This window comes from Daktulosphaira vitifoliae, unplaced genomic scaffold (genome assembly GCF_025091365.1).
Source record: "Daktulosphaira vitifoliae isolate Bord-2020 unplaced genomic scaffold, ASM2509136v1 Scaffold_2, whole genome shotgun sequence".
In the NCBI taxonomy this organism is placed as follows: Eukaryota; Metazoa; Arthropoda; class Insecta; order Hemiptera; family Phylloxeridae; genus Daktulosphaira; species Daktulosphaira vitifoliae.
Genome location: NW_026099573.1, coordinates 44092340 through 44105621, shown reverse-complemented (window position 1 = coordinate 44105621; position 13282 = coordinate 44092340). Strand labels below are relative to the sequence as shown.

The window sequence follows — 13282 nt, the reverse complement described above, 5'->3', positions numbered from 1 at the left end:
AAACGTCATTATATCGAATAAAATCGGTATTGAAGCAAACACCGAATACCGTTATGTGGATTTTAAATAACGCCAGCCCTAATTTAAGAGGTTTCGGTAAAATTATTGCAATTTCTATAAATAACTAATGACTTATTATGAAAACTGATTAATATCCTAACTCGTGACGAACTAATAGGAAGCACGTTCTTCTGTGATCCCTCATAGGGTTATCAAATTTTTTCTAGAAGGGAGAGGGGCTGTAATCTCTGTAGCAATTGTATGATATGCGTTTCATAATTTTTCATGCCTTTTTTTTAGATATTTTAATCAAAATTGAATACCTATATAAAGATTATCGAAAATGATGAAATGCTATTTGAATCACTAATTAAAAAGAAAAACGCATTTATCAAATTAATAATTAATAATTCGCATTAATAATTACTTTTAATTTGTAATTATTCAGTATTATTTCATTATAAAATTATAGATTTCTTGTAAATAAGATAACAAAAAACAGTAGCGCAGTGGGGTCGCGGCACAATATGGACGTGGGATAGTAGGGACAAGTGTCGTAACACAGAACAAAACAAACGAAAAAAGGAGTAGAGAGGTAAGGTGTGATGTGTACGAAGATAATGTTGATGTTGATGATACAGTATTTAGTAAATATAAATACTATTTACCGTGCTCAGCTGACACTCCGGATTAGCTGTGGGTGTCGAAAGGCCGTTGTTAAAGGAAGGGAATAAGGGTAACACCTAATTAGACACAAATACTAGACGTACCAAGTAAGAAAGAAAGTACGAAATTCAAGACACAAGTATTCTGAAATGTCGAGGACGAGAATAAGTAGTCGAAAAAAAGAAAAACAAAACTAACTCCTATTACTTTAATTATTTCCTGATTAGTAGTTTTTAGATTTGAAAATATAATTTATGAATAAATATTTATTATAGAAATTAAATATAGTATTAAATTAATATTTAATAATTTAATATGTAATTTTTATGGAGAAATAATAAAAAATAATAAAGTAGTATATTTCGTTACTTCTATGACAAACATGTATAAAAATTAAAGGATCTCATGCAATACTTTATAAAAAATAATATTTTTACTTTTAAATAAATACATTGGTCTACAAGGAACTTTCATCGGAATCAAAAATATACTTTTCTAAATCAACTTTTCGTACTGTTTTCTAATTGACTTTTTCTATTAACTTATTTCCAAGTTTTGATATTACTAATTATTAAAAAAAACCGAAAATTATAGTACAAAAATATCATGTTTTTCAATACGGTAGCCATTTTTACCATAAAGACAGACAATCTATAGTTTGAAAGTTTTTTTTTCATACTAAAGTATATGACATAAGTTTTAATTTAAGATTTGTGTAAAAGTGTCAATATTTCCGCAACATTTTCAAAAATTAAGTTGAAAAAGTACTTGTTTCTATACGCATGTTTAAAGTTTTGAAAAATTATAAAGTAGTTATTACTTTTATGGCAAACGTGTATAAAAATTAAAGGGCTTGACACAGAACTTTTTAGATAGAAATTTGTTATTAATTATGAATAAATGGTTTGCAAAAAATTTTCATTAGAGTAAAAAATATACTTTTATTATTCAATTTTTCGTGATAATTACAAATTAGCAATTATATGTTTTCCATCACCATTAATTTCTGATATTATTACTAATTACTATAAGGAAGATAGTTATGCATATTTCAATTATATCATCTATTTAAACACCAAGAGTTACATAGAAATTATTAATATTTATTAAATATTATGAAATGATTTATTACAATAAAAAAATAATTAAAAACACAAAAAAATTGTTTTTAAATTATTACAAATTTTTATTTTTAATATTTTAAATATAATCAGTGCAAAATATTAATTTAACTTATTTTTTGATATTTTAAAAAAATTTTTTTAAAGTTGATAATTAAATAAATAAAGTTGAATTTGTTATCATAACTTTAGCTCAACTTCAAGTTTGAAATTTACATTATTAAATAGAAAATTTTATGAGAATTAAAAAAATTGTATCGTTAAGATTAATATGAACTTAGGAAATTGTATAATTACTATTCACTGTAAATTTATCAGAAAAGCTCAATATTTTTTCAAATTTTTATTGTAATAGATCATTTAAATATAAATCATAGTAATAATTTCTAAGTAATTTTTGGCAATTAAAAATATTCTACAATTGAAATATTCAGAACATAATTAATTTTAATGATTTACTTTAACTAAAAAAACCAATTAATATGTTGCTAAAAAAATGTACTCAACTAAGTGTATTAGATCATTTGATGTATCGTTAAAAAAATTTGTCAAATGAGAGCTGAGAAAATAAACGAGTCATAAAAAAAAAAAATCACATAGTAAAAAATCTTTAATATGAATAAGAAATTTCTTCTCGCGGAGAGAGACTAGTGATCGTATCCTTGATATTTATTGAAGTTATTGAATTTAAATGAGATAAAAATCAAATAATTTAAAATTATTTTTCTATGTCAAACATTTTTGTAACGTATTTTAAACTAAAATAAAAAAGAAAACCGATAATTTTAACACAAAATTAGCATACAGAAGCCATTTTCACCATGAAGACTAAATGAAGTTCGAAATTTTATTTTTCATAATAAAGTATATTATATAAGTTTTAATTTAATATATATATATATAATAGTGTCAGTATTTCCGGAACACTTTTAAAAGTTAAGTTGAAAAAGTAAATTTTTTGTGAAATAGTTGTCATTTTAAATCCCCCGCTGTGGGCAGGTTAAGGGACAGATTTATAAAAAAAATATAAAATATATGATAGGTATATCATCAAAAAATTTATATTGATTTGGCCATTTTTAAAAAAGTTATGGCAATTTTAAGTAAAAAAAATTTCGAAAATTTCGAAAATTAGCGATTTTTAAATTTGTAATTTTTATGGAGATTTCCCCCATTAACAGAAAACGAGGGAAACTTTTTCAATTTTTGAGGGTAATGTCTTCGACTATGTACAATTTGTGATCTTTTGACGTATCGTCGAAAGAAATCGGTTCGATGAGAACTGAGAAAAAGTGGTATCAGACCTTCTCAGCTTCGCATCGAAGCTAAAATAAGTCAATTTCTTTAAAATGATGAAAATTTAATTCAATGAAACGTTATGGGTTTTAACATAATCGAAATGTAAGGTATTACAGATAATATAACTAAAGCTATGGTAGCTCCAAAGGATAAATTTTAATATCCTTTATGTGGTAGTACTATAAATAATATAATTTAAAGGATTATTATATTAAATTAGTTATCTATTTCTATTTCTCGTATGACTTATTTTATTTATTAGGCAAATTATTTCAACAGATATGATATAGCTTTAACAGGATTTTATAAACGGTTTATGAGACATTACAGTGAAGAAATCAATCATGCCGACGGTTTGATACACTTCATTCAACAAAGAGGAGGGCAAGTGGTACTTTATGACATAGAAAAACCACCAAATAAATGGTCAGACGTAGAAAATATTGTAAAAACAGCATTTGAACTAGAAAAAGATAATTATAATGTAATTATGAATTTTAATTTGTTGATTTTGAAATGTAGAGGGGATTTGTGACATTTTTAAATTTCGAAATGACGAGCTCACAACTGAGGTTATTAGTGCAACGTTTATGAAAAATTGTCTTAAAATTTTTATTTATATATTTAAAATATTCTATAGAACATTTTGTAATAATCAATACATTTACTATTGAAGTTTTTTTAAATTGTAGACGAACCTGACAGCAATTTAAAAAATTCAATATTTTACTCTTTTGTCAAATATACTATGATATATTTCAGTAATAATATTCGTGAAAACAAAATTTTAAATTAAACATTCAAGTATACTTCCAAAAATTTGTAAACATTGGTATACTTGAAACAATTTTTAAAATATACAGAGTGTTCAGTAAGTCAGGAAACGGGTTTCTATTGTTCTCATTGTTTGTAACAATGAGAACAATAGATACCCGTTTCCTAACTTACTGAACACCCTGTATAACAAAAGTATCATTAACTATCTTTGCATTCTAAGCACTCATTTTAACGTTTGTAAAAATAATCATAATTAGTGTATCACCCTTAGGCACTATTTAAAATTAACAATCTAGCTAATGAACATTGTGATGTTTCAACAAGTGAATTTATAGAATCAGTTTATCTAACAGAACAGCTTAAAGACCAAAAAGACTTGGCTGATTTACTCACGAAAGTGAAATATGCATTAGAATCAAAAACTATACATTTGCTCGACTACAATATCGAACAAGCAGAAACCGAACAGTCAAAATATAATTCTAAGATGAAAACTTAATAATTCACAGTATATAGAGTGTTCAGTAAGTAAGGAAACAGGCCAGTTGTTACAAACAATGAGAACAATTAAATTCCGTTTCCTTACTTACTAAAAACTATATACTATTGATTTAAATTATTAACAACAGTTTCTGAACATATTTACATAGACATGTTAAAAAAAATTTTATTTTACAAGTATAAATATGTGTTTTATTTTTATCTAAATATTTTATAGTACTTATAAGTATTTAAACAATTTTCTATATTTACCTGTTTTAAAGTGGTTTTTTAAATACTAAATGACAAGTAAATTTGATTATTAAAAAAATCAAGTTAAGAAAAAATATAAGGTAGGTGACTTATACTTGGAAGAGGCTAAGTAGAATGACTAAGCAACCCTTAGTACAAGAAAACATGATTCCTTTGTATTCAAAGTATTATTTAATTCTTTGGCAAATAAAGTAGCTTCCTTTAAAATTATAAAAGACTATGAGAATAAAGCTCATAGACAACTTTTTCAATTTCAAAAAAATCATTAATATAACTTCAAAAAAAACCAAAATGAAACATTCTTTGGAATAAATGCATTTTACCAACTCTTCCAGATTTTTCGAACAATTTTTTTTAACGTGTATTTTTCATTGCTTTTTCAAAAGTGTTAGACATTTTTTTCGGAAATTATTGGTTCAAAAGTTACAGCTTTTTAAAGTAAATACGTCGGTTAACTATAAATACTTTAAAAATAGGGTTTTTTATTATTGTTTTTTTCATATTAATGATGTAAAATCATGATGACACAAGTTTTGTCATAGTTATGTCACATAACTATGACGTATACCCCTCCTCCAAAAATAATTTTAAAAATATGGTTTTTTACTAAAATTACTTATTAAGAAATTTTTCAAAATAATAATACGATTAAGATTAGACGGACTACAGAATGACTATTATAACATTCAAACAGGAAATAAAGAAACCTAAGAAAATGTTTTAAAAATAATTTTAAACACTAAATGACACAAGTAAATTTGATTATTAAATAATCAAGTTAAGAAAAATTGAATCTATTCTGTGATAATATTATCTGTATTTGAACTATTTAGATTTCTAGTGATAAGATCGTTCAGGTCAACATGTGTTATAACCTACAAAAATTATTCAATATAAAAATGTAAACAATTAAACGTGAGTATTTTTTTTTAATTTAAAATTTTTCACGATATTTAATTAAAATTAAGCTTAATTAAACATAATGGTTCGTAAAAAAATTGACAATCGAATCAGAACACTGATTGAAAATGGCGTAATAAGTGGCCATCGTACTATGTTTGTAATTGTTGGAGATAAAGGCAGAGATCAGGTAATTCATAATATTCAAATTCAAGCGATGTTACAATTTTTTATTATTATGAAATAATCAAATTTAACATAATGTCATAGCATAATGTTAGATATAACTCTGACTTAAAAATTTTAAAGGTCACCATAGGATATTGGCTTTATAATTTTTTAACATAGCTGTGAATAACCATGATTATGCCACTAATCATTGACAATATTTAATCTTTGACGAAATATTTAAATTATTTATTATTTTGCCCAATTTTTCATATACTAACAAGTTTTTGATAAGAAAATAAACACACAAATCAAAATAGGTTTATTAACATTACCAAATTTGAAGAAGAAGAATAATTTACACTTTTAAAAATTAGTATTGATTAATATCTGACAGTTTTTAAAATCATTAATGAAAAACACTTCAATACGTAATAAATATTAAAAATTGATCATATTTACCAAAAATTATATGATTTTTTACTTTAATGCCTGATAACTCAGGACAAGTCACCAGAACAATTTTATTTATTTTATCATATATCACAATAAGTAAGCTTTAAATTAAAATAATATAGAATAATCTGTTACTCTGCAAGAAACTACTAAGTTTTCTGTGTACAAAATGATAAATAAAAATGTCAACATTGACTTTTTTGTAAGAATTGTAATAATTTGGGAAATTTTTCTTAATTACAATGATCGAGGGGAGTTTTTATAAAGTATGGCACTTATAGCATCAAATAGATACGTTTTGTGATCTTTTGACATATTGTCAATCAAAATCAATCTAGTAGGATCAGATTATTTATTTAGACAGGTAAAAAGAATAGTTAAACCAATATTTTCTCAGCTATGTATTGAAGCAGAAAATATATTTAAAATTAAAACTATAAAGAATATTATTAATTTAAAACTAAAAAATATTAAAAAATTTTTTTAATTTTAAATTAATAATATTTTTAACATAGTTATATTTTTAATTAATATTAGCCATATCAATTTGTGGGTAAATTCATCAGTGATCAATTTTTGTTATAATAATATATCTTGAGTGCAAACCAGAATATTTTTATTAATTTAAAATAATATTATTATCAACTAGATTTGATAAAAAAAAAGGTAATTTACTTATTTATATTATACTTCTAGAAAAAATGCTGTGTAGACCACAGATGTTTGTATTTAATTTTTAAGAACTGAGTTGCTTAATGAGTATAATTAGTCTTCTGCAATTATAACTGTAATATTTATCAATACAATACAGTTTTTTTTTCTATTTTCTTTTATTCTAGGTTGTTATATTGCATCATATGTTGTCTAAAGCAGCTGTTAAAGCTAGACCTAATGTATTATGGTGCTATAAAAAAGAATTGGGCTTTAGTAGGTAAATCAATAGTTAAATTATTTTTATATACCAATCAATTCTTTCAATTCTTTTCAATTCTTTTTTTAGTCACCGCAAAAAACGTATGAAGACTATACAACACAAAGTTAAAGCTGGAAAATTAAATGTAAATCAAGATGATCCTTTTGAATTATTTGTAGCATCTACAAATATTAGATATTGTTATTATTCTGAAACCCATAAAATATTAGGAAATACATATGGAATGTGTGTTCTACAAGTAAGAGATAATTATTTTATCAATTTTTTTATTAACTATATTTCATTATAAATAATGTTAATGTAACTGGACGTTTTTAGGATTTTGAAGCTTTAACACCAAATTTGTTAGCACGAACCATTGAAACAGTTGAAGGAGGTGGCTTAATAGTTTTCTTATTGAGATCTCTTAAATCTCTAAAACAACTCTACACATTAACTATGGATGTTCATGAAAGATTTCGTACAGAAGCACATCAAGATGTTGTTGCTAGGTTTAATGAAAGGTAAATACATTCCGTTACTTAAAATAAATTAAATTTTATTGAACTCATACAAATATTTATATTTTTCAATAGATTTTTGTTGTCCTTGGTATCATCTGAAAGATGTTTAGTAGTTGATGATCAGTTAACAGTACTTCCAATTTCTTCTAAAGTTCTTGATTTAGTTCCAGCAGAAAAAATTACGGAACCAACCTGTAATGATCAAGAATTAGCTTCTCTTAAAGAAAATATGAAAGACACTCAACCTGTAGGATGCTTAGTAAATTGCTGTAAAACTGTTGATCAGGTTAAAGCTTTTACAATTGCATACTCGTTTAAAGCTTTGATTGATAAGATTTTTAATATTATTAATTTTCAAGGCTAAAGCATTGTTAACTTTTATTGAAGCAATATCTGAGAAAACACTTAGATCAACTGTATCTCTGACTGCTTCTCGAGGTAGAGGAAAATCAGCTGCATTGGGAATAGCTGTTGCTGCTGCTGTTGCGTTTGGTTATTCCAATATATTTGTTACATCCCCTTCACCTGAAAATTTAAAAACTTTTTTTGAGTTTGTTTTTACAGGTAAAGTTATAATCTATTTTTCTCCTTAATTATAACAGCAGTTCTTTTGAGTCCTTGATTATTTTTAATGTTATGTTATCTTCTAACTTCTCCTTGGGCCATGTAATATGGAGTAAACATTAAAGTGATGTCTACTTATTCATGTAGACTCTTATGTATGTCAAAAAATATGAGATGAAAATGTGTTGTTAATTTAATTTTTTTTTAATTATGACAACAACTTAAGCGTCTTTAATTATTTTAATTTTTAGGTTTTGATGCCCTTGGTTATCAAGAGCATTTAGATTATGGAATCGTTAGATCAACTAACCCAGAAGATAATAAAGCGTTAGTTAGAGTTAATGTATTTAGAGACCATCGGCAAACTATTCAGGTATACATAGGTTTTATAATTTACATTGCTTTCGTACAGTTGACATTTTGTATATATTTTTTAATGATTTTGGTACTCATAGTACTTAGTTCCTACAGATTCTAACAAATTAAGTCAAGCCGAGCTAGTAGTAATCGATGAAGCTGCAGCCATACCACTTCCGTTGGTAAAATCAATGCTTGGCCCATATTTAGTATTTTTAGCATCTACAATTAACGGGTAAGTACAATCATTTTTGAATTCCTAAATGTTTAATACGCGTTGATTTTTAGTTATGAAGGAACCGGAAGATCATTATCTTTGAAACTTTTACAACAACTGAGGTCACAAGCTACTCCTATTGGCAATAATACTACTAGTGATAAAACTGGTCAAAATGCTATTACTGGGCGATTTTTAAAAGAAGTAGGGAATTTATAACAAACCAATACTGAAAGCACTAATGTTTAACAATATATTTTTAGGTAACTCTTGAAGAATCTATACGTTACAAACCGGGCGATGACATTGAAAAATGGATCACAAATGTCTTATGTCTCGATGCAACAAATACTGCTCCATTACTTTCTGGTTGCCCACCACCCGACACTTGTGAATTATACTACATAAATAGAGATACCTTATTTTGTTACCATAAAGCTTCTGAAGCTTTCTTACAACGTATTGTATCATTATACGTTGCCTCCCACTACAAAGTAAATACTTATCTGTGAACAAAAAAAATAAAATTGGTTTCAATTTTTTCAGTAACATTTATTTATCTGATTCAATTTATATAGAATAGTCCTAATGATCTCCAAATGATGTCTGATGCTCCTGCACATCATTTATTTTGTCTTCTTGGACCTGTCAATCCTGATATGAAAAATTTACCCGAAGTTCTTTGTGTTATACAAGTATGAGTTAATATCAATAAGTATTCTATTATAGTTCTTGAGTAATGAAATAATAATATTGTAAAACTTTGTTTGTAGGTATGTCTTGAAGGCGAAGTATCACAAACATCAGCAACAGAAGCATTAAAACGTGGTAAAAGAGCTGCTGGTGATTTAATACCCTGGACTATATCTGGATGTTTTCAAGATGAACAATTCCCTTCTTTAGCTGGAGCTCGTATTGTTCGTATTGCAACTCATCCTGATTATCAAAGTGTAAGCTCCTATTAAATATTATTACTGATCATTTTTCAATATATTTTTTAAGTGAGCTATTCAAAGGCTAATTGAATACATTTTACAGATGGGTTATGGCTCAAGAGCTTTAACTTTATTGAAAATGTATTATGAGTTTTTAATACCGAGTATAGATGAAAAGCATCTTCCTAAAGAAAACATAGAGTCTATTCAAGAAGAAGAAGTAGATTTACTTGAAGAAAGAATAGGTAAGTATTTTATTTTAATTTATGTTGTCTAAAATGGGTTTTGTGCTAATATCTTATTTGATCGATTTCAATACTAGAACCACGAAACAATTTGCCACCTTTACTGTTGAAATTAAGTGAAAGACCTCCAGAACATCTTGATTACATTGGAGTATCATTTGGCATAACTGGTCCTCTGCTAAAATTTTGGAAAAAAGCTGGATTTATTCCCTTGTACATAAGGTATTATTTTTTTTTTATATATATAAAATTTGTACATATTTATTTTAAATCCCTTTCTCCAGGCAAACAAACAATGAATTAACTGGAGAACATTCGTGTATTATGATTTCTACACTTAATTCTTCTGATTCGCTGAAAAATCAAAATTGGCTTCTTCAGTTTTGGAAAGATTTTAGGCGACGTTTCATATCACTTCTTGGCTATCAATTTCGGAAATTCTCCCCACAACTAGCTCTTGGTATTTTACACAACACTAATATAGAATTACCTTCAAAAAATCGTAAGTATCAATGAAATTATAAAGATTTAATCCAAAACATTTTGGTACCAAATATGAAGATAACATTGCTGTTATTAATTTATGTTAAATTAGAAATGTTGAACAAATTAGAACTCGATGTTCATTTGACAGCATATGATATTTTACGATTAGAAAAGTATTGTAATAACATGGCAGATTATCATTTAATAATGGATCTGTTACCATCTCTATCAAAATTATATTTCCAAAACAAATTTGGCGACACACATTTTTCTGCTGTTCAAAAAGTATATTTAATAGTACATTTTTAATGATATTCTTTTGATTTAAACATATAGTATTTTTTAATTATAAATAAATTATTTTTTCAGGCATTATTGCTAGGCTTAGGCCTTCAATATAAAACTATAGAAGAGTTAGCAATTCAATTCGATCTAGTACCCGCACAATTATTAGGATTGTATAACCGTATGATGCGGCGTCTGTTGCAAATTATAAATGGAATTATGGAACAAAATGTTAACAGCGAAATGCCTATATTGCAACCAATAGCTGATAATGAATTAAGGCCTCTTGCCAAACCGTTAGATGAGGAATTGGAACAAGCTGCCAAGGTAAAAAGAAAAGGTTTAAATTGATTTTTTTTTTTTTTATAAAGTAACATTTTTTTAGGTTTTGAAAAAAAAACAACGTGCAGAGTTAGAAAAATTAAAACAAGAAAACCTTAGTAGATATGCTATTAAAGGAACAGAAGATGAATGGGGAAAGGCATTGGGAAAAACTGGTAAAACTAAAAGTATCATTAGTATTAAAAGGTAAATAATAATTTGTGTATATTTAATTATTTTTTAACTAAAATATTATCCTAGCGGAGAAAAAAGAATAGCAGATCAACCAACTAATGATGCTGAAGATGAAATGGAACCCAAAAGAAAAAAAACTAAGAAGAAGTTTAGGAAAAATTAGTTTTTAACAAATTATTTTTATGTGAACAGACAAATTATTTAAATAAAATTTTTTTTATGCATAAAAAAATTTTATTTTATTTAAAATAAAAGGAGTAGTTTCATCTTGTTCTTTAATTAGTGGTGCCAATCATCTACATTAAATATCACATATGTCATAGAAATAATAGGTGGGTGGAGAGTATTAGGGTATTGTAATTAATACTAAATAATTTGTAGGGTTTTTTAGAGCTTTTGTTACAAAAAATTTTAAACATACTATAGTTGTGTTACTAGCATTTTAATACATAAAGTAGGTATTTAGCATGGTACATACAATTGGGTACAATTTGTACTGATGTATATTTATAATGCATATTCTGATATTCACTTTATGTAATAGAATACATGTAACTCATTCCTAAAGTTGTTTTTGACCCATCAACATGTTTTGTAAAACCAAAAAAATAATTAAAAAAGTGACTATTTTGAAATTAAAAAAAAAAAACCCAACACAGTGGTAACGTGGCATAGTTGAATCAAGTATAATGATATCTGACAGTGATTAAAATCACTATAAAAAAAACGCTTCGATGCAAATCTTTAGATAGTGTTTAATTTTAAAAAATTGGTGGATTATTACAAAGGCTACATGATCTGCTATTTCCTTATTAATATCTTGATTAAAATAAAGTATGTCGAATGAAAGAGGAATATAAATATGAAAAAAGTTATGGCAGTTTTAAGTAAAAAAAATTTCAAAAATTTTAAAAATTAGCGATTTTTAAATTTGAAATTTTTTTGGAGGTTTTTCCCATTTACGGAGAACGAGGAAAATTTTATCAATTTTTGAGTGTAATGCCTTCAATTTGTGATCTTTTGACGTATCGTTGAAGGAAATAGGTTCTGAGAGAGCAGAGAAAAAGTAGTAACAGACACAATAAAAAAAAAAAATACATCATAGTAAAACCAATACCTTCTCAGCTTCACATCGTAGCTAAAAAATTATATTTATTTGGTTATTTTTAAAAAAGTTGTGGCAGTTTTAAGTAAAAAAAATTTAAAAATTGTTAATTTTCGGAAGTTTTTCAATTTTTTTTATTAAAACTGCCATAATTTTTTTAAAAATAACCTAATCAATATAACTTTTTTTTTATAGATACCTTAGGTATCCTTACCTATTGTTTGATATATTTTTGTGAACATTTGACCCTTTACCAGCCCACAGGAAGGGATTTAAAATGATAACTGTTTCACAAAAATTTTACTTTTTCAAATTAACTTTTAAAAGTGTTCAGGATAGTCTGACACTTTTATACATATCTTATATTAAAGCTAATGTAATGTACTTTATAATAAAAAAAAAAAATTTCGTATTTTATTTTGTCTTTACGTTAAAAATGGCTACCAAATGCTATTTTTGTGTGAAAATTCTTGATCTTGTATTTTATATTTTTAACTTTATTATGCTATAACTTTTTGAAAATATATGGATCAATACAATTGTTTTATGATAAATACTATTTATATACTTCTTTTATTCGACATACTTTTTTTTTAAATAACTCCATTTCTCTATATGTATATGTATATTTATTTATTTATTCATATATTACACTTGTAAATCATATAATCTGTAATCAGGATATAACTAAGGAAATAGATCATGTAGCTTTTGTAATAATCCACCAATTTTTTAAAATTAAACACTATCTAAAGATTTGCATCGAAGCGTTTTTTTTTATAGTGATTTTAATCACTGTCAGATATCTTTATTAAACTATATAGTATTTATATGGTAAATTATTGTTTAGATATTTTTTTACTTGACCGAACTATGCCAAACCAAACCCAACCAAATGTTATTGACTAGTAGTAGAACACACACATAGATTTAAGAGATTAATAAATAATATTTTATTTAATAAAGGGGAAATTTTTTTCAATTTTTGAGGATAA

At 25.7% G+C, this 13282-nt stretch overlaps 2 protein-coding genes across 3 annotated transcripts; both read left to right on the top strand.

Moving 5' to 3' along the window:
• The first annotated feature begins 3318 nt into the window (after window positions 1–3318).
• On the top strand, window positions 3319–4501 carry LOC126900100 (ferritin, middle subunit-like). Its single transcript, XM_050675561.1, has 2 exons — window positions 3319–3570; window positions 4135–4501. Exons 1-2 carry the CDS (start codon window positions 3403–3405, stop codon window positions 4360–4362), a joined length of 396 nt encoding a protein of 131 aa, XP_050531518.1. The 5' UTR covers window positions 3319–3402; the 3' UTR covers window positions 4363–4501.
• A 994-nt stretch (window positions 4502–5495) lies between these two features.
• LOC126900099 (RNA cytidine acetyltransferase) lies at window positions 5496–11461 on the top strand. 2 transcript variants are annotated; one of them, XM_050675560.1, is made up of 19 exons: window positions 5496–5706; window positions 6980–7071; window positions 7141–7312; window positions 7393–7577; window positions 7650–7863; window positions 7937–8141; window positions 8393–8514; window positions 8597–8733; window positions 8787–8919; window positions 8979–9209; window positions 9294–9410; window positions 9489–9665; window positions 9754–9895; window positions 9973–10117; window positions 10180–10397; window positions 10491–10666; window positions 10751–10993; window positions 11052–11163; window positions 11249–11461. In XM_050675560.1, exons 1-19 carry the CDS (start codon window positions 5599–5601, stop codon window positions 11263–11265), a joined length of 2946 nt encoding a protein of 981 aa, XP_050531517.1. In that variant the 5' UTR covers window positions 5496–5598; the 3' UTR covers window positions 11266–11461. The 2 variants fall into 2 exon arrangements, with proteins under 2 accessions (XP_050531517.1, XP_050531515.1); XM_050675558.1 differs by having other exon boundaries at window positions 11052–11194.
• The last annotated feature ends 1821 nt before the right edge of the window (window positions 11462–13282 follow it).

Bases quoted from the DNA above. Each gene is read 5' to 3' on its own strand.
- LOC126900099 (XM_050675558.1), top strand. From the start codon at position 5,599: ATGGTTCGTAAAAAAATTGACAATCGAATCAGAACACTGATTGAAAAT. The intron at 9,666-9,753 runs GTAAGCTCCTAT...TACATTTTACAG, and splicing joins CTCATCCTGATTATCAAAGT to ATGGGTTATGGCTCAAGAGC. The intron at 10,118-10,179 runs GTATTATTTTTT...CCCTTTCTCCAG, and splicing joins TTTATTCCCTTGTACATAAG to GCAAACAAACAATGAATTAA.
- LOC126900100 (XM_050675561.1), top strand. From the start codon at position 3,403: ATGAGACATTACAGTGAAGAAATCAATCATGCCGACGGTTTGATACAC. The intron at 3,571-4,134 runs GTAATTATGAAT...TATCACCCTTAG, and splicing joins TAGAAAAAGATAATTATAAT to GCACTATTTAAAATTAACAA.